The sequence below is a fragment of the Sceloporus occidentalis genome, unplaced genomic scaffold (assembly GCF_023333645.1).
Source record: "Sceloporus occidentalis isolate IW3139 unplaced genomic scaffold, rSceOcc1.0.p SCAF_1, whole genome shotgun sequence".
Taxonomy (NCBI): Eukaryota; Metazoa; Chordata; class Lepidosauria; order Squamata; family Phrynosomatidae; genus Sceloporus; species Sceloporus occidentalis.
The window spans coordinates 170,623,099-170,642,061 of NW_028316981.1; the positions used below are offsets into that span (position 1 = coordinate 170,623,099).

At 40.8% G+C, this 18,963-nt stretch overlaps 1 protein-coding gene across 2 annotated transcripts in view; it reads right to left on the reverse strand.

Moving 5' to 3' along the window:
- Nucleotides 1-18,963, reverse strand: part of LOC149322724 (phosphatidylinositol 5-phosphate 4-kinase type-2 gamma-like) — a 49,608-nt gene that overhangs the window by 4,378 nt on the left and 26,267 nt on the right. For both annotated transcript variants that reach the window (XM_089482173.1, XM_089482180.1), the window contains 5 exons: nucleotides 18,065-18,208; nucleotides 16,531-16,677; nucleotides 10,199-10,237; nucleotides 8,692-8,805; nucleotides 612-861 (listed from right to left, as the gene is read on the reverse strand). In XM_089482173.1, the coding sequence (XP_089338299.1) occupies nucleotides 612-861; nucleotides 8,692-8,805; nucleotides 10,199-10,237; nucleotides 16,531-16,677; nucleotides 18,065-18,208 (694 nt within the window). The remainder of the gene's footprint in view (nucleotides 1-611; nucleotides 862-8,691; nucleotides 8,806-10,198; nucleotides 10,238-16,530; nucleotides 16,678-18,064; nucleotides 18,209-18,963) is intronic.

The window sequence follows — 18,963 nt, forward strand, 5'->3', positions numbered from 1 at the left end:
TGTCTAAGGGGTCAAAAATGGAAATTCTTTTATAGTCCAGGTTAAACCTGCTTAATATCCCAGATTCCAACAGAGGTAGCCCACTTTGTTACAGACTTTAAAGAAAAATAATGGCAAAAAAGGGGGATCCAAAGGCTGCTCAATTTTGTGCCAAGGGCTAGATAACCAATTTGCACTGCAATCCTACCAATGCATGCATACACAAACAACAATTGTTTAGCTAAACATCTCTAATTTCTGAGATTTTACTCCACAGCAAACTGCACACAATCTACAGTAGGTATCTGTAAATAGAAAGCAAGCCTTAGCTTTGACCAAGTGTAAATAGGGCACAGAGTAGAACAATAATACTGTCTCTGAGGAGATCAAGTGGATTAAATGTTTTGGATTAGAAACTCTGTAATTCCCTACCATTAATCATGGTGGGGGAAGCTTATGGGAGTTGTAGACCAAAGGTTTCATAGCCCCTTTCTACCTCATAGTGGGTTTCAGTCCTCTATAATAAATGGGTTCAGTAAGGTGCCACTTCTCATTGTTTTTGCTGTTGTAAATGAATATAGCTATCCCTCTGAAAATTCTCCTGGTGAAAGTTCCCTCTTACTCCAACTTACTTTCAGCACTCTTGATGGCATATACATCAATGTAGGGGTCGAAGTCGCCAGGTCCCAGGGGCTTGTGGGAATTGAGATAGCTGCCGATGCCCTCAGGGGACGTGCCATAGGAACCCACAGATACTGCAGGTTCACCTTCTCCATCATCCTCTTCCTCTTTCACTTCCTCATCATCATCTTGCTCAGCTCGCTGCACATCATGGATCCCCAGTAGCAGGCTATAGTCCATAATCTTTAGTTGTACTAAGAACTGAACATAAGGACAGAATTATCAATTGGTTGAGAATTCAACACTGGGCTTGCTTCCTAATTATTTATTACTGATAAATTCCTCTTCCCACACATAAAATGAAGCAAGTTATTTACTTGCTTTTAAAAAAAATCCATACCTTGTTGTTGTGTACCTTGAAGTTGCTTCTGATTTACAGCAACCCTAACACAAACCTGTTAAACCTACCGTGGGGTTTTCTTGGCAAGTTCTGTTCAGAGGGACTTTGCCTTTGCCATCCTCTGAGGCAAAGAGAGTATGACTTGCCCAAGACCACCCTGTGTGTTTCCATGGCGGAATGGGAATTTGAACACTGATCTCCAGAGTCATAGCCCAAACCACTGCACAATGCTGGCTCTCCCACACCACCCTATCATCAATAGGAATGCCAGAGTAATAAGGTCTTCAGGGGAAGGCTTTCTCTTGGTCTCACCACCATCACAGGCTCACTTGGTGAAAACACAAGAGACAGCCTTCTCAGTGGCTGCTCCCACCCTCTGGAACTCCCTCCTGTGGGAAGTGAGACTGGCTCCCCCCTTGTTCTCCTTTCACTGGCAGGCAACTTTTTTCTTCAAGCAGGCTTTTTATATCTAATTTCACCCAGGGGGGCTTCTTATTGAGGTGTCAGGGTTTTTTTTTCATATTTTAACTTATGATTTTATATATATTTTTAACAGTATGTTTTTAATGATTTTATATTTTTAACTTGTTATATTAATCTGGTGTTTTTAATTGTGTTTTTAAATTGTACTGTTTTAAAGCACCTTTTGTGAGCCATCTTGGGTCCAATTTAGGAGAAAGGTGGTATATAAATAAATAAAATACGAAGGAAAAAAAACTACTTTGAATTTCTCTGCAGAAAGCAAAGTTACCATATTCTGTCTCTAGATGTTTTACACTAAGTTTTACTTCAGACCAGCTAGAATGCTCAATATTCTATGATATGCAGTAAATTAAAGGATGCAGGCAATAGGACTCACTTCAGTAAAGTTGCAGCACTAAGCGTAAATTTTGTGAGATCATTACACTTCTATCTCTGGTCAGGGGAGACTCGCACATTGGAAAAGATAGTAACATAAATCCAGACTTAGGTCGAAAACACTGCAGAAATAATCCAGTTTGAGACCGCTTTAACTACCCTGGCTCAATGCTAGAGAATTCTAGGAACTGTAATTTTATGAGACATTTAGCCTTCTCTGCCAGAGAGCTCTGGTGCCACAATAAACTATAATTCCCAGGATTCCCTAGCATTGAGCCAGGGCAGTTAAAGCAGTCTCAAACTAGATTATTTCTGCAGAGTGTTTTGGACCTTAGTTACACTTAGAGCAGCCACACTAAAATCAGTGGACTTAAACTCATTACAAATTTAAGATCAACTGAGTTCAATGAGTCTATTTTATGACTGAAGTCTGCTCCAGCCCAAAGCCAGACAGTGTCTTCATGGAGATTTATTCCCCCTGCCCCCCTTCTAATCCATAGCAAACTGCAATGTTACATAGGGAAAACCTTCTCTATACTCAGATTTGACACCACATTAATATCTATGTGAATCAGTGACTTAAAAGAGCATGCAGAGCACTCCTAATTTTGGAAATGCACACAGGTTTACATACACTTGAGTACTAATAAGCCTGAGAGCTATCCCCACCACTCCTGGATGTATGGGGAACACTTTGTTCATGCTAAGTGATATTACTATTTCAGAGATATAAAGATTAATATTCAGTTAGCCCTGCCTCAAAGTAAGTCCTACTGATAGAATACTTCCATTTTCAACTAAACTCAGGAGGAGGATCATGTTGTTTTAACGTGGAGATGGGGAACCTGAGGCTATCCAGATGTCAAACTACAAGTCTCATTGATGTTTATCACACTATACCCTTAAAGTGCTACTATTCCACTTTGACTCCTCTAGCTGCCTCCTGTTGCATTCTGGGATTTGCAGTTTTAAGGAGGGGTATTTAGAATTCTCAGGCAGAGAAGTTCTCTGCCTGAGAATTCTAAATACCCCTCCTTAAAACTGCAAATCCCAGAATGCAACAGGAGGCAGCTAGAGGAGTCAAAGTGGAATAGTAGCACTTTAAGAGTATGGTGTGATAAACATCATTGTTCCTTATAGCTCTCTATGATAGCGTGGGTTGATAGGAGTCAAACACTACTTGGATATGTTCTCCAATCCTGCTTTTATGACTTACCCATGGCTACACAGTGAACTTTAAGGAGGAATTTGAATCTGCACAAAGCCACATTCAAACCTAATATGCTCTTTACTCCTGCATACTGCCCTTGACCTGCCCCTCCATTCCCAAGCATCAGAGTTAAGTCCTCTGCAATCCGTTCTTGCATGTGTCCCTTTTCCAGAGTCTGAAGTGAAACAGATTAACTTCCTACTCTGGACTGTGAAACTGTTATTCCACACATGGCACAGAATGAAGTAGTAGATTCAAGTTTCTGAAAGAAGGGACTGCAGTTGGGAAGGAGAAGGAATTATGTTAAACTAAACACAAAGATCCTTCCATTGAGGAAAAGTTTAGTGCAGACTGCATCTTGATGGACTCATTTATTATGTCAGATTACCACTTACATAGATATTTAACTTTTGTCACAAGGGCAATTCCAAAAAAATGGCACATCATCCCCTGATGCCTAAAGTAGTAAAACTGAAAATGCCACCAACTCATTCTGCACAACATACAGGACAACAACACTGAAAAAATAGGGAAACAGTCACCTTCCTTGTCCTAGGTATCCTTTATTACTTACTGCATAAGGATCTTGATCTCCAAAGCCTTTTGGTTAGAAACAGAAATTCCAAAATGCATGTTCACCATCACCAAACAGAGAGGTGTAATTATTCATCTTAAGGATTTATTATGGACTGGATAACTAATTAACAGAGAATAAAAGGATAGAGTACAGACATGCGCAGCTAGTGAAGCCATGCTAAGGTATAAAATGATCTTCCGCCTGGAAATTCATCTAATTATGATAGCAAGAACCAGAGGGCAGCATTTACTCTGGTTTCATCAAGAATGAATCATGCAGCCTTCCCATCTTTAGAAGTTTTAATCAGAAGGTGGCATTTGCTGGGAGTGGGGGGGGGGGGGGACCTCCTCTTGGCAGCTTGTTCCCATGATTAAGTGCCTTGGCTGTTCAAAGCTGTGTACCCTCATTTCTATCTGGAAAGCCTCCAGCTTTAACTCCCAGACCTGGGTTCTTGTTCTGATTGTGCTTTCTTGACTGGAGAACCTTTCATAATCAAGCACTCTGTTCCCCTTGTTGGGGAATGTGGCAAATCCACTACAACCTCTCTAAAATCACAAACACTCTGGCAGTTGCTAAAGTCATGTAATGCTGACAAGACTGACCTCAAGGGGTGGGGAGGCATTCCAAGCCCAGACACAAGAGATACATATCTGGCTAGCTTTGCTTTAGGATATGAATTGAAGTTCATATAAATGGCTGTTCTTGCTTTGTTGTGTGCTTTAAGTTGTTTCTCATTTATGGTGACCCTATCATAGGGTTTTCTTGGCAAGGTTTGTTCAAAGGACGTTTGCCATTGCCTCCTGTGAGGTTGGGAGCATGCAACTTGTGCAAGTCACCCAGTGGGTTTATAGCCAAGGTGGGAATTGAATCTTGGTCTCTAAAGTCACACTCAAACGACTATCCCACGCTGGCCCCATTGTTCTTGCTTAACATGAGCCTAATAGTACTCTCATGCTCACCAAGTACAAAGTGAAAACCAACTTTTGACTTACCAGGTGTTTTGGGGTTAAGGCTCCCATAATCACTGACAACTGGCCATACTACCTGGGGCTGAGTAGAGCTGTTTCCTGAGGTGGGTTAAGATATTCAGGCTGGACAAGACTGATCTTAACCCACCTCAGGAAACATGTGATTCTCCTTTTCCGTTCCATTCTCAAGAGCATGGAAGGATAAAGGACTCCTCCCTACAGAAAAACATTAAGTACTAATAAACAATATTTGGCATTTAGACAGTGCTTTTCAGTGTTCAGAATAGCTTGCATAATTATCTGTGATCCTTCAATGCATGCTGCATATTAAGTCAGCATTCTCTCAATATTACAGAATACTGAAGAATACTGCCAGCCCTTAGGCAAGCCATTGGGTCCACCTGAGAGATTTTGAAGCAGGGGCTCCCTAGCTAACCACCAGGAAATAACAGCTACTCTTGCAATGTAGCTCTTAGAAGTTTGAATAAGGGCCAGGGAAACACAGGTCTGTCCTTGGGCATCAAGCACATATTTTTGTCCATTTGCACATATTTTTACATTGCGGACAGTCACACCATACATGTTTATTGTGAAGATAAAAAGGGGGAAGAAAGAATTATGTTTGCCACATCCTGCTCTTCTTGCAGGGGAAGAACAAGATTCATTTAAAAAAAAAAAAAAGCAGAAAATTTAGTACCAGTGGAACACGATGGTTAAGTATGACAGGGAGACTGAATTTAAAAAAATCATAGTTAGCAAGAATACGCACTAATATTTTTTAGCTCATTCTACGCCACAAAAGCAGGGAGAAAATTGTGTGTACTATTATCTGAAACTCCCTGGAGAATGACACAAGATATAAATACATAAAATAAAGAATGAACATGCCATTATAAAACTAGGTTATTACTGCCACCCAAGAGCATCAGACTAAAAGTTGGCTGGGAGAGCACCTAAGTACATTCGTGGCTGAAATAAGATGTGAACTGGATGTTCACACGGCCTCTGTCACTTCTGTCTCTGGAGAGTAGAGGGGAATTCTGGGGCAACCTCACCTTTTGTGAAAGAACATGAAAAGAAAAAGAAAGAAAGAAAAAGACGCAGTACCCCCCCCCCAAAAGCATTTCTTCCAATCAGTCCCCTAAGAAGAATCCCATGCTGTTTTTCCCCCCATGTAAATACAATCAAGCAGGCATGTTTGCACAGTCAGCTACTTAGAAGAGTATCTATGAACTGAGGAGAAGTTCAGACCAAATGCTTTTGGGAGCTATCACCAACCAGTTTTCATTTCTGCACATCATGTTAGGATTGCCTTCCTACATTGCAAGAAAAGCTTCAAGCACTGAAAGATCCGAACATTCCTCTTTCCATCAACTCTCCTGGATTCAGGACAACAACATTATTGAGATTTGCAGACACACACAGATATCAACACCTGGAATGTTTTGAGAGATTTAGCTGATGCAGGCAAACGGGCTGCTTGGCTTATTGGGTTTGCAATTAGACTGCAAGCATCTGCAGCCATCCCCTCCCTCAGCATTCCATGCTATTAACAGTCATTAAGGCTAATAGGGTGAATCTTGCATGGCAGAAGCATTTTCAATTCTGCAGATTCTGTCCCCAAGGAAATATAATAGCTGACGAGATACTGACTGTGAGCATTTTTCTAGGCTGAGAAGCTAGGAAAGCTAACCTCAGTTCTTGTCTCACTGTGGCAAATGCAATGGGCTGGGGTAGAAGCTGCAATCTAGAAAATATGAGCCTGTAGGCTCAGCCAGGTATCTACAGAAGCTCAGTTTTCTTTTGCAAGTCTATATTCCCATTGTAGACTCTGAACACAAGAGTTGCACAGCCACAATAGCAACTTTGACTAGAAACTAAAAAGAACAAGTGAAAAGCAAAATAGGAATAGACAGAGAGATTATCTGAACATGGAAACTGGCATGGGCTTTAATTCCCATGGGATGCTCCAGCTTCCCCGCACTTGTTCCCTGCAAGCAAATCATCTCACCACTGATTTGAATCCTCATTTAACCTTCATTTCTGTCTCTCCCCTCAGGCTTCAGATGCACCATCTACTGTTTCTATCATTTAAAGCATTACTAGTACATTTATGCAATTGTAAGTTCACTTGTGACCTTCAGGTATTTTATTTTGTTTTTAAAGACAACAAGAATTTATTTATGTATTTATTTAGTTTAAAAGCTACTGCAGTGAGAGAGGTATGTGGTTTTTGGATGACGCAGATGCCAACCCATTATCACTGTTAACTGGAGTGGGATCATACCACAAGATGTCCTACCTCAAACACAATCCTGGAAACAAGATTATCTTCCCTCTCAAATTATTTATGCCTGTGTTCACCCTGATAGGAGTAGTGTCATCACAGGTGACAGTCTAAAGTAACCTCTTCAGACACTGTAGCCAAAGCCTTTGAAAACATTCTTAGCTAGATTTCAGTGTTCTGAGAACCCTCCAGAAGCAAGAGCATTCACCAGTCTAAAAGCACCTTTGCAAGCAATTCCTTTTGTCCCCTGCAAGCAGTACTTCTTTCAGGCATTTGGAAATCTAGGAGGGAAAGACACTGACTGTGGGAAATGCAAAGCATTCTTGGATTGTCTCTGCACAGTAGGATGATGCGAACTGTTGGGGCTGTGAGCCACTTGCTTGCCCAGAGAGTGTTGACAAAATGTCATACATACCATGTTCTAGACTCAGTTGCACAGACTCTGGAAAACAAGTCTGCGTTCAGTGGGTCCAAATCTGATCAAGAGCTCATGGGTGGCCAATTATAGTGTAGTTCCCACCCCTTAAAAGGCCAATAGCTACCCTTTAGACTTATATTAACTTCTCCATGAAACCCTTCAATATAGTCTGAAAATGACTTTCCCTTGCCTCTTCTCTCCCAAGCCATCATAGTAGCTGACTGACATGGTGACAACTAAACCATGATACACAATTTACTTCTGTCAAAGGACACTTCCTACCTATGGTGGCCCTATGACTGATGATTTCAAAGGGCAAGATCATCAAGTGAATAAAGTCATCCCAATTCCACCCTGAGGCAGCTTGATATGAGATGTTATCTAAAAGGCCAAACTGTGGAAGCTGAAGAAGCAAAAGGCTAAATTAGAAATGTAGCATTGTATAAAGACCAAGGCAGGATTGTAAAAGGACCAAGCATAAAGGCAAGATCGTATAAGAGCAAAGGTGGCAGGAGAAAGAAACAGCAATATGGAAATGTGCAGAGGAGACATCTCGAGTGAAGCTCATGTTGTGGAAACCATGGTAGTCTCATCTTTTCCTGAGCCAGCGAAGTAATGAGACATGCTCATGGCACAGCCCATCAACACAGTAATTTTAGCTCAGTTGCCAGAAGGGAAATATAGACATGGGAAGAAACTCTTCCTATAGGTCCCAGGGTGTCCTCATATTATCCTAGTGACTCAAACTTGAGTAACTGTGTAGCTGTTCCCAAACCAATATGCCTGGCAGGGTGTAACTTGCTGGGCAGTTGCTAGGGTAAATAAGTTGCTGGGAAGAAAGGAATGACAGGACATGGACTTTTAGTCTTACCAAAATATATTTATGCACAGCAATTAGGAATATGGGGATGGGTGGCTAACCTGTATCCCTTGACACCAGTTTGATAAAGCCCACTAATACTCAACTGATTTGGAGCTAGAATAGTTCCTTGAGTGCTCATAAAAGATCCTGTTTGAAAGTAAAGATAGTTCCTGCAAAAGTCCTTTAGCACCCACTGCTTATTTGATATCCATATTTACTAAGGCCTGTTACAGACAGCCAAAATAAAGCTGCTTCGAGTCACTTTGGAGGTATGGTATTTCAATGATACATGCATCCTAAGAGTCCAAAGGCCGCACCAAAGCCACGCTCCAGTCCTAAGGACTGGAGTGCAGCTTTGGTGAAGCTTCCAGACTCTTAGGACTCATGCATCATTGAAATACCATACCATCAAAGTGACTCGAAGCAGCTTTATTTTGGCTGTCTGTAACAGGCCTAAGTACTACTACCTTCCTAGGCTATCATCAGGCTTAGGCATAGACATCCACAGTACCTCCACATCTCTCTTTAGTTTCTCCATGAATTCTCTCTTGGCCTCTTCACTGATGTACACTTTCTGGTTCATGTTTAGAAAGTCAATGTCTTTCAGGGTTGGTAGTTCTTTTCCCTAGAAAAAAGTGACCACATAATTTTACGTGATGGGGAGCAGAAAAAGTGAATGGGAGCCAAATAAATCTTTATCAAATCACAACTCAGATGGCAGAATCAAAAGTAGCAAACAAGGAGTGACAAGATAGTTTTAAAATGAACATTCAAGGTTTCATATGAGCAACTTTGTTTTTATCATGTAAACTACCTGGAGGATTTGTAAACCACTGCAAGATTAAAGTAAAGTGGTTGCATATATGTATTTCAAATACTAAAACCACATTCTTTTCTCACAGGGAGCAGAGAGGTATTTAAAAAGTTATTCCTTTCCCAGAAGAGAACTGGCAATGTAATGTCCTTTACAACCTCTTTTGAGAGTATCTTGGAATTCTGTGCCCAGTGCTGTAGATTTTCTATGTTTCTCTGGAATCACTGTATACATATACATGGAGTTAAGTCTCTAATCTTCATTACAACAGGAAGCCTTATGCCAGTCAAAACCTGGAAGAGTTACTTTTTGGACTACAGCTTCAGAGTCACTCAGCCTATGGAGGCTGGTAAAAGACAGTCCCAAAAAGGTAATCTCTCTAGGCTTTGAGTCAGACCACTTTTCACCTACCTAACCCCGTATTGACTAATCTGGCTGATAGAGGCTCTTCAGAGTTTCAAGCAAAGGTCTTTCCTGTCATTCCATCTTGCTACTTTAAAAGAGAGCAGCAAAAGACTGAATTTGGGACAACATGCAGCCAAAGTTTATGATTAAATTCTGCAATCCTAGAAAGCCCCATATTTATTCATATTTTAATCCTCCACCTCTTCCTTGACCTACTGTTTGGCTCCTTTAGCCAAAAGCCTCTAGAACTTCTTAGGCACAAACAAGAGAAACAGCCTCCTGGCAGAGGAGGGCAGTATGGCCAGGAGCTTTCCAACATCCTCTGAAGCCAATCACTGGCTGTTCTGCTTGGTGGGGTGGTGAACATTTGCCCAGCACTGATCAGCCTATAAACTGCCCTGTTGCATTTCCAGGGAACGGGCAAGGGGGGCACTGGATATTTTTATGCAGACCTGTAAAAAAGCAGGATCTAAACAAGGATCTAAAGTAGTATGATGTCTCAAAAGGCAAGACAAAAGCAAGATCTGATTTATTCAGCTTTGGATGTTGCCACTTACACTAGGTGTACAATGTCAGTGCATAGATGCCCTTCATAAAGAATTAAATTCTAAAAATACACACATACAAGAGTATGCAGGCACACAAGTAGGGCTTCTTAAATAATGTTCTTCTGTCTTTCTTTGCCAACAGGAAGCTGTACTGTCATCTTGGATTAAGCATCCAGTAAAAAGCTACAACCCATCGCAGGAACACAAAAAACAATATGTTTCATGGGTTATGGACCATAATCTCTCATTACCTTTTCTTTATCACTAGCTTCTCGAGATACCAGGGACCCCTAAAAAAGTAAATAGAAAAAGACAAGGTTCCAGTTAGGAAGTGTGGGACTAACTCACAAACATAAGATAGTTTCAGGGCAAGTTTCAAACCAATATATTCAATATAAGCATATGGCCATTGTGGGTCCAGGAAGGATGGCCAGGCTTTGCCCATAAAGCCATTTTCTCTCCCTCTAGCAGCTTCACCAAACCATAAATAAAGGGTGTTCTTTGTAAAAACATAAACATCAATTCAACTTGTCTAAAACTAAGGATGTTCACAAATTAATGGAGGATGTAGTATGTAAGATAATATACTAATGTTCTCCGAAAGAGTACTACGATATATTATACATGCTTATTAGATTTTGTATACCACAGCAGCAAAAGAAAGAGCAAGAGAAGAAAGGGGGGGGTGGAAAGGAAATTCTTATATATTATAAACTTTTTTTCTGATCACATAAGGCATAGAAGGAATTATGACAACACTGTTTCTTTCTGCAAGCCTTCCACAAATTCTAGACAAAAATGTTCCCCATGGTCCCCACCTAAGAGTAGGATAAAACTGGTAGAACAACTTTTTCCATCATCTGTTGTCCACAAGGGAAACAACTCACATTTCCAAGGCTTTTGGCATCTCTCCCACCCCAGACAGGCTGAGGGTACAATCTAAAATAAAAAGGCTGCAGTCCAAACATCAGTGCCAGCATACTGCATAATACATCTTTTTTACTGTTCTAATTATAGCTGTTATTAATTCTAACCATATGCAGTAAGACATTATTTTTTCACCACTGTACAGGAGGGGAGAGGAAGCTGTGGAAGTGGGTCTTGCCCCAGGCTATCTGAGGAAGTCTTAATCAGAACTGGAAATAGTTACTTTTTTGACTTTTTGACTTTTTTGACTAAAACACCTAGAATTCCTCAGACAAGAAGCTAACTTTCTCAAGCTCTGTTTTTGGGGAAGCCAAAATATGAACCTAGGTTTGATAGTTAAGTACCTCGAACTTTGTTTGGATAATAGTGCGGCTTTTCTTTCAAAAAAGGTCTCTAGCTGTCAGAATGGGGACCATTTACTGGCAGTACCTAACATGCAACAGCTGTATTCCAGTAATTGGCTTGACATCAAGCATGGTATCTCCTCCTTTTAAGTAGAAGCCTCTCAGCACAACCCCCTCAACCCATGGATAATAGTGATGCCCAAATGTCGAGGGAACCTGTCGGTGCCAACTTAGAAGCCTCCAACCCATCTACTCTTGACCTACTTCCTTCTGTTCTCTCACTCCAACCTAAAATATTCTCTATGGCTCTCATTTCTTTTTCCATCATGCAGTACCTCTGCTCAATTCCATTTCCTTTAAATCCTGTTCACATACCATCCATAGTCTGACCTTATTCACCCTGCCAGTTTATCCTACCTTACTGTTGTTGTTGTTTTCCCCTTTTCAGGGGTGTGTTAAGATACCCCAAAACCCCAAACTCTGTCAAATTTTTCAAACCTCATAGTAATACAGAAAATTGTCATTGTCATAACACTGAAGTCTGTTTTGGAGTCTGTTTTCCCCCATTTCCTACACACACACACACAGAGTGCGCCTGCGTCATACTTGGGTGCACCTTACGCGGCTTCCACCATAGGCTGGAAGCCACATTGAAAAAATCCTGGCATGCCCTGGAAGAAGTAATGTGTGTGTGTGTGCTGCACCATGGGCACAAGCCCCATTACTTCTAATGGGGCTCGTGCATATGCGTTTTTTCCCTTATGTGTTGGGGGGGGAGTCCGGAACAGATCCCCCACATAAGGGAAGAACCCTATATATATATATATATATATATATATATATATATATATATATATAGGGTTCTTCCCTTATGTGGGGGATCTGTTCCATATATATATGGTCAACTAGGTAGAATTTAACATTTTTTTTTAATTTTAGAGATCTCTTATCATCCAAGAGCCTAACCCGTCTTTTTTCAGTTCATATATATCTCTATCTCTCTATATCTGGCATTAGTCCTACTGGCCTTTTCTTCAGAAGATTAGCCCTCTGAGTAGGTGCTGCATTGTTTCTAGGGTGTGTGTAGCACCTAGCTTGCTCTGAATAGCTGCTGAGTAGCCATAAAACCTTGGCATCAGAAATAGAAGTGACTCAATGGATTTAATCCAGCCCCCCCCCCCCAAAGAATAACCTATTTCTAAAGCATTCCAGGCAGATGTCTGCCTATCCCTCTTGAAAAGGTTACTGTCACAGAAATGAAAACTGTTCCATTCTTATCCATCCAAACATACGGAGTTGCTCAATATATTCTACAACAGGGATGGGTAACATTTGAGTGGCCTGTAGGCTTTTGTCAGGGATGTCAGGGATGATGGGAGTTGTAGCTCTTCACCTCTGGCTCGAACTCACCACCTTGTTACACACCGGCACTGACCAGTTTTGGCCAGTGGTTAAAGCTTTGCTTCCAAAGCAGCAGAGTTACAGAGAATAGGCTGAAGACCCTGACAAATTCTCCAAGCCTTCTCACTCTTGCTTCCACAGAAGTCTTCCCACTTCTTCAGGATCCAGCTGGCTCTTGTATCTTCACCCAAGATACCAGACAACTCAGTAGTCTTATATAAAAGATCTACTTTATTCTACTATATACAGCTCCAAAACTATCCAACAATACTCCTCACTACTATCCACTACTACCCACAAAATACATTAGGATTCGTAGCCATTATTATAGTTCTTGGATCATACCACCCACTCTTGTCAGTTTCCACCCAGTGGGCGTGTACATCCACTCTCATTGGTTCTCTTGTTTCTACCCAGAATTGATGATTTCATCATCTCAGCCTTGACCACTTAACAATTCTCAGGTGTGTTCAATTATTCACTTTACATTTCTGTCCTTGGCATTTAGGACTTGCTAATTGCTTTACCTTATACACCTGTGTGGCTCTTAATTGCTTCTGCTGAGTCACCCTGACTCTCACATACATGTTTTATTTCATTCACTGTATATCCCATGTTGCATTTTCCTTAACAAGGGAAGCCCAAATTCTACATTAAAAATGGCAGAGGAGAAGATATAATTTTGAAAAATATGATGAGACTGTTAAAAGAAGCCCACTTCAACTGCCCCTCCTCCTGGTAAGCTGACCCACTGTCTTTAATATTTAAAAGCAATACTATCAGAGTAAATGGCATGTTATGTACAATAAAGTGCATCATCACCCACCATGTTGATTAACACCATATCCACATTACATTAACACACTTCTTTGTAATATGCAACAGGAGCTCAGATTCTCCAGTTGAAGCTGCATTTTTTCCCCATGGCCTGCTTTGTGCCACAATTCCTCCCCTGTCTGCCAAAACACTTGCAAACTGAACAGGGACCTAGTTAACTCAGCTATAAAAGATCTATATAACCTTGCTGCAGGTTTGCTTTGGGTCAGCTGTAATGATGTGTAACCAGGTGAAGGCAGGGAGAGCATCTATAATGCATCTTTTTCCCCAGTTTAATTTTGAAACATACAAACATTAGCTATTGACCTTGCATTTGAAAGCACTCATGTGTTGAATGAATTCCCTAAGAAGAAGGGCCAATGGATTTCAATAACAAGAGGAGGCAGCAATTTTTAAAGCCAATAATAGGCACTAGAAAGGAGGAACAGGGGAAGGAGGACAGGCATAGGCCTCTTATAATAGGTCCATATCACAGACTTATGCCTTCTGCAATCATCAGCCTAAAGTGCACATTTGAGCCATGTTTCTGCATGGTAACAATCTAAGATATGCAGATGACACCATAGTACTAGCAGAAAACCTCACAGACCTGGAACACCTACTAAGGAATATCAAAGAACTTTAAAGTGCAGAGGTAGGGTTAATGTTGAACATAAAGAAAACAAAAATAATTACCACAAAGGACCTTCACAAGTTCAACCTAGACAATGAAGAAATAGAAATAGTAAAAGAATTCTCATACTTGGGATCAAACATTGATAGAAATGGGGACTGCACTGAGGAAATCAGAAGAAGATTAAGAATGGGGAGGCTATGAAAGAACTAGCAAAGATTCTAAAATGCAAAGATATACAACTGAGCACAAAAGTTTGAATCATGTAAGCCACTGCATTCCCTATTACCATGTATGAATGTGAGAACTGGACAGTTAAGAAAGAAGATAGGAAGGAAATCCATTCATTTGTGATGTGGTGCTGGAGAAGAATGCTGAGGATCCCATGAACAGCCAAAAGGACAAACAAATGGGTCTTAGAGCAGATCAAGCTGTAAACCTCCATGGATGCAAAGATGACCAAACTGTCATGCTTTGGACACATCGTGAGAAGGGAGGACTCATTGGAAAAGAAAATAATGCTGGGAAAGGTGGGGGGGAAGTAGGACGAGAGGAAGGTCATGTGCTAGATGGATGGACTCTATTAAGGAGGTCACAGGTATAGGATTGCAGGAATTAAGCAGAGCAGTGGAGGACAGGGGGTCTTGGAGATGTCTCATCCATAGGGTCACCATGAGTCGAGATTGACTCGAGGGCAGTTAACAACAAAAACACAAGTACAACTGTACAGTAAGTTGACAGAGGAGGAAGGAGCCTCTGCTTCATGTAGCCTTTGGATCAGAACTGGAAACCCTTCTTTATGAGAACCAGTTCAACTTTAACTGACTTGAAAGGGATGGCTGGAGGAAGCTCAGACTCTCTGCTTGCCACTGACCAGACATTCATCTCTGATTTCAAAAGGCACAACCCTATCAGCAGAGAATGTGTGTGTATGACAGAGAAAAAGAGAAGAGAGAGAGATTCTTGTTTGGAAAACACAGAACTATATATTACTATACATTATAAAAAGAGTCATCAAAGCACAAGTTTAAGAGCAACATACGCAAGAACAGTCCTTGCCCCAAGGAAATTATCATCTAAATTTAGACACCAAGGGTGGGTAGAAAGGAGGACAACAGAGGGAGGAAAGGAGAGGAAAGGAAGGATATACAAAAGAGGCAACGTTGCTACTCCAGTTACAACATGTTCAGACTGTAATCTCATACTCACATATCTAAGCCTCATAAAACTAAATATTCCTTCTGAGTGGAGATTTATAGGATTGTACAGGAACAGATAAGCATGGGAGGCCTGGGCAGAATCACATAATATGGTCAGCCTTCACTTCCATTGGGGAGAAGGACCATGGGGATAAATTATAAGCCAACAGAATGTAGAACTGGAATATAAGAAAGAGACTCTGGATGCCCCCAGGCACTGGGGAAGAAAGTTTAGATACATGGGAGTGTGGGAGCAATCTTGAGAAAGCATTAAAATTTTCAGGCAGCTTAGGATGGTAATGCTGGAGGAACAAGCTATTTATTCATACAGCTGCCAACAACACCCCTTCAATACTATTTTTCAAACAACTTGCAAAATTGTTTTATTGAACAGCTTTATTGATGAAAGAAAGCACAAACACAAGATAACTTAAGGTGAGCTTAAATAAGGTCACTTGTTAAGCACAGGACAGAACAAGATCTCTCTGCTTCTTCTAGGTGGTCTGCTTGCCATGGTTCAGTACAGTACATCTTCTGCCAAGTGAGAAGCAAAGTGGCTGCACCATGCAAGAAAAAGGCTTGCACATCTCTGAGCTGATTTATTTTATCTGGGCCAATGTCTTACATCATTCAAGCACAGTGGTTCCCAACCTGTTCTATGTCTCACACCCTTAAGACATATTTGATTAATATTTGCACCCTCTTCAAAATTACTATCACATTTGAAGTTTGGAAAGTGTGATTTCTAATTTTTGAACCACATACAATACTGCAGGAGAATAATTTTTTAAAAAAGCTTTTAACTCAGTGCAGACAATGCAAATCTAAATTGAGAAATAATGTATACATTTACCAATAAATTACTGGAAAGGTTTTTATTTTATATCAGCAATAATTTTAACTACATGTTAAATGATGGGATGTCTTTGGCACTTTTGTACTGTTGTGTTTTTGTTTTAAATGTTTGGTATATTTTAAAAGCTTTTTGTCATACTTTGGCTAGTACTATAAATGATGATTTGACTGAAAAAAATGAGAAATTAAATTCTAATTTAGTCAGAAAAATGTGAAGATCCCACACTGCAGTCAAATGATCACTGCCAGACAGCACTGGTTTGGGATGGGATTTCAATTCAACATCTTTGGAGGGCACTAGCTGGCAGAAGGCTGACCTACATACATGGATGACCATAATGCAAGAGACTGCCTAATGAGACCAGAGACTTGACACACACAGTAACTATCCTATCAATATCCATTACCTTCAGATCATACTTCCTGTGCACTGTAAGCCTGTGGCTGAACATGTTCCTCATGACCATCATGTAGCTCTCCTCATTGTCAACACTGAGTCGGTACATACCCAGGAACTGGGGCAAGAGTGTGCTCCCATGACACTTCACAATGTACTGGAAAAAGAAAATCACAACATGTGAGTTAGAAAATACAATTCATTATCTCTCAGGGAGCCCAAAACTGAGAAACAAACAAAAGCTTTGGCAGAACTTATTTTATGGTAACTAGATGACTAGTGAAAATGCACGATGGCAGATCTCCAAACCCAAATCATGGTGTTGCAATCTAGCTCTTAAACTATAAGTTCTTCTGCCATTTGGTAACTAAGCTGGTTACAGTATAAGCTTATTTCAGGAGTTCAGCAAATGGTATCTTGAAAATTTCAAGATGGGCTCATTGAAAGACAAGTTTCAAGGTCTCATGGTTATAACAAAATCTTGAAAAGATAGACTGTATCTTTGTGGACACTCTGAGCAAAATGGAATCTGTCAAGGCTTTTCTCTGGTGAGGAGTGAGAAAGACTTTGGTGCCCAATGCAGGTAGCAATCTCTCTCTTATGACTACTTTTTGCCACCACTCCATTATTCAGATCTTCAGGTTCAATCGCCATTTCATTCGCCTCCATCCTTATTCTTGATCACAAAATCAGTACCTTTTTTGAGTGCCAAGTATTCCCAGCTGAATTTAAATGGCGCTCTAGATCATCCATCATAATGGCTGCCTTAGAAGGACTAACACTCACACCCTTATGGGAGGCAATGAATCTGTTTCTATGCTGAATTTGTCACCTATAATTCATCTTCAGCCTTGCTAATGTTAAGGACAGCCAGGTCTTTCTTTACTTCTTCTCAACACTCAAGTGGAGTGTTTGGTGGCTTGGACACAGGATCTGTTGCAGATTTGAACAGTTGCATAGTGCCCACATATGTGAGGTGCTTTACAAACAATGCTGTTGTTCTTCAGTAGTGGAATATGCAGCATTCTCTGCACGTCAGCCTTTTCATTCTACTTCTGAAAAACAAGTTTTGTGTCCCTGAGGCTGTGAAGAGAAGTCTGAAAAGATGCAGCAGTGCCTGCTCAAGTATCAAAAGTGAGAAACTGAGGACAACTCCCAGTGGTCAGGATGATAAAGCCTTTGGTGTTATGTGTAGCTCTTTTTCCCCTTCCCATGGCTGTGCTAAAAATTGTACAGCCTGCAAACCTTGATTAATTTGCGTGTGGCTCTTTTGTTTTGTTTCTTTTTAATTTAGAGACTTTGATCCCAAGATAAAGTAGCATATGCACCTCCACCCCCTAGCAGCCAACTGCATGTCCCCAAAACCACTTTGGTACATTGCATGAGGTAAAGCTACTGAACAATGTGGGACAGAGCACAGGGGACTGTAGGAGGTAGAGAGATAGGAAACTTTACTTATCTCACCTTCCTTCAGTTAATTTACTGTAGGATCCAAGTCTATACAGCTACCTGGCTATAACCTCATGGAAGGAACCATGACTTACTTGGTGGTAATGGGACAGAAGGCTATGCATATCAGCCACATCTTCACTGGAAATCTCCTTGATGACCAATGTTCTGTCGTAGGACATAAGAAAGCGTCCCCCACCCTCAGTCTCATAAGTGGGTGGACTTCGTGTCAACGAGACCTGGAAAATATCAAAGAATGTATCAAATGATGACCAGTCTGTGTTTACGATTCTGGTATGTTCCAGAATAGTTCCAGTTCCAAAAATAGCTGATATTTTCACAAAAGGACCACAATCCTACAAAACAGAGATAACAAGCAAGAAAACTGGAATCCTGTAAGGGATTATGGGACCCAGTAGAAAAAGTCTTGCTGGCTACAGGTCCACAGAAAGCCACCTCCAGTAGCCTTACAAGGGAGCATAGCGATCCTGAGAAATTTCAGCACTGTGCCTTTCCCCCCCACACCTCTCCTCAGCCATTTAGAGAACAATGATGGTATGTACTGCATATAACAATTTGACACATGGTGTCACCTTCAGCAGTTTTGGACTATAACTCCCATAGCCCCATCCAGTATTCCAACTGGTCAGTGGTGATGGTAACTGTAGTTCCAACAATAGCTGAAAGGACCTGGTTTGTGGAGGTCTCATCTATAACATTGGACGTATTTACTGCAAAACTATACTGAAGTTGTTTAAACATAAAAATACTTACTATATTTAAGTGCATTATGTGCATACAATTCTCTATATGTCTTTTCAGAGGTAACTCACAGAATTCAATGGGACTGATCTCTAAGTAAGTATAAGGTGAGTCAAAAAGAATCGTGCAAAAGTAAAGTTGTTCTTTTTCAGTTCTGCATCTTCTTTCTGAATCACCCTGTATATGTAGATTTGCTTCCATGTTGTGAGGGTGCTACTTCTCTAGTTACCTA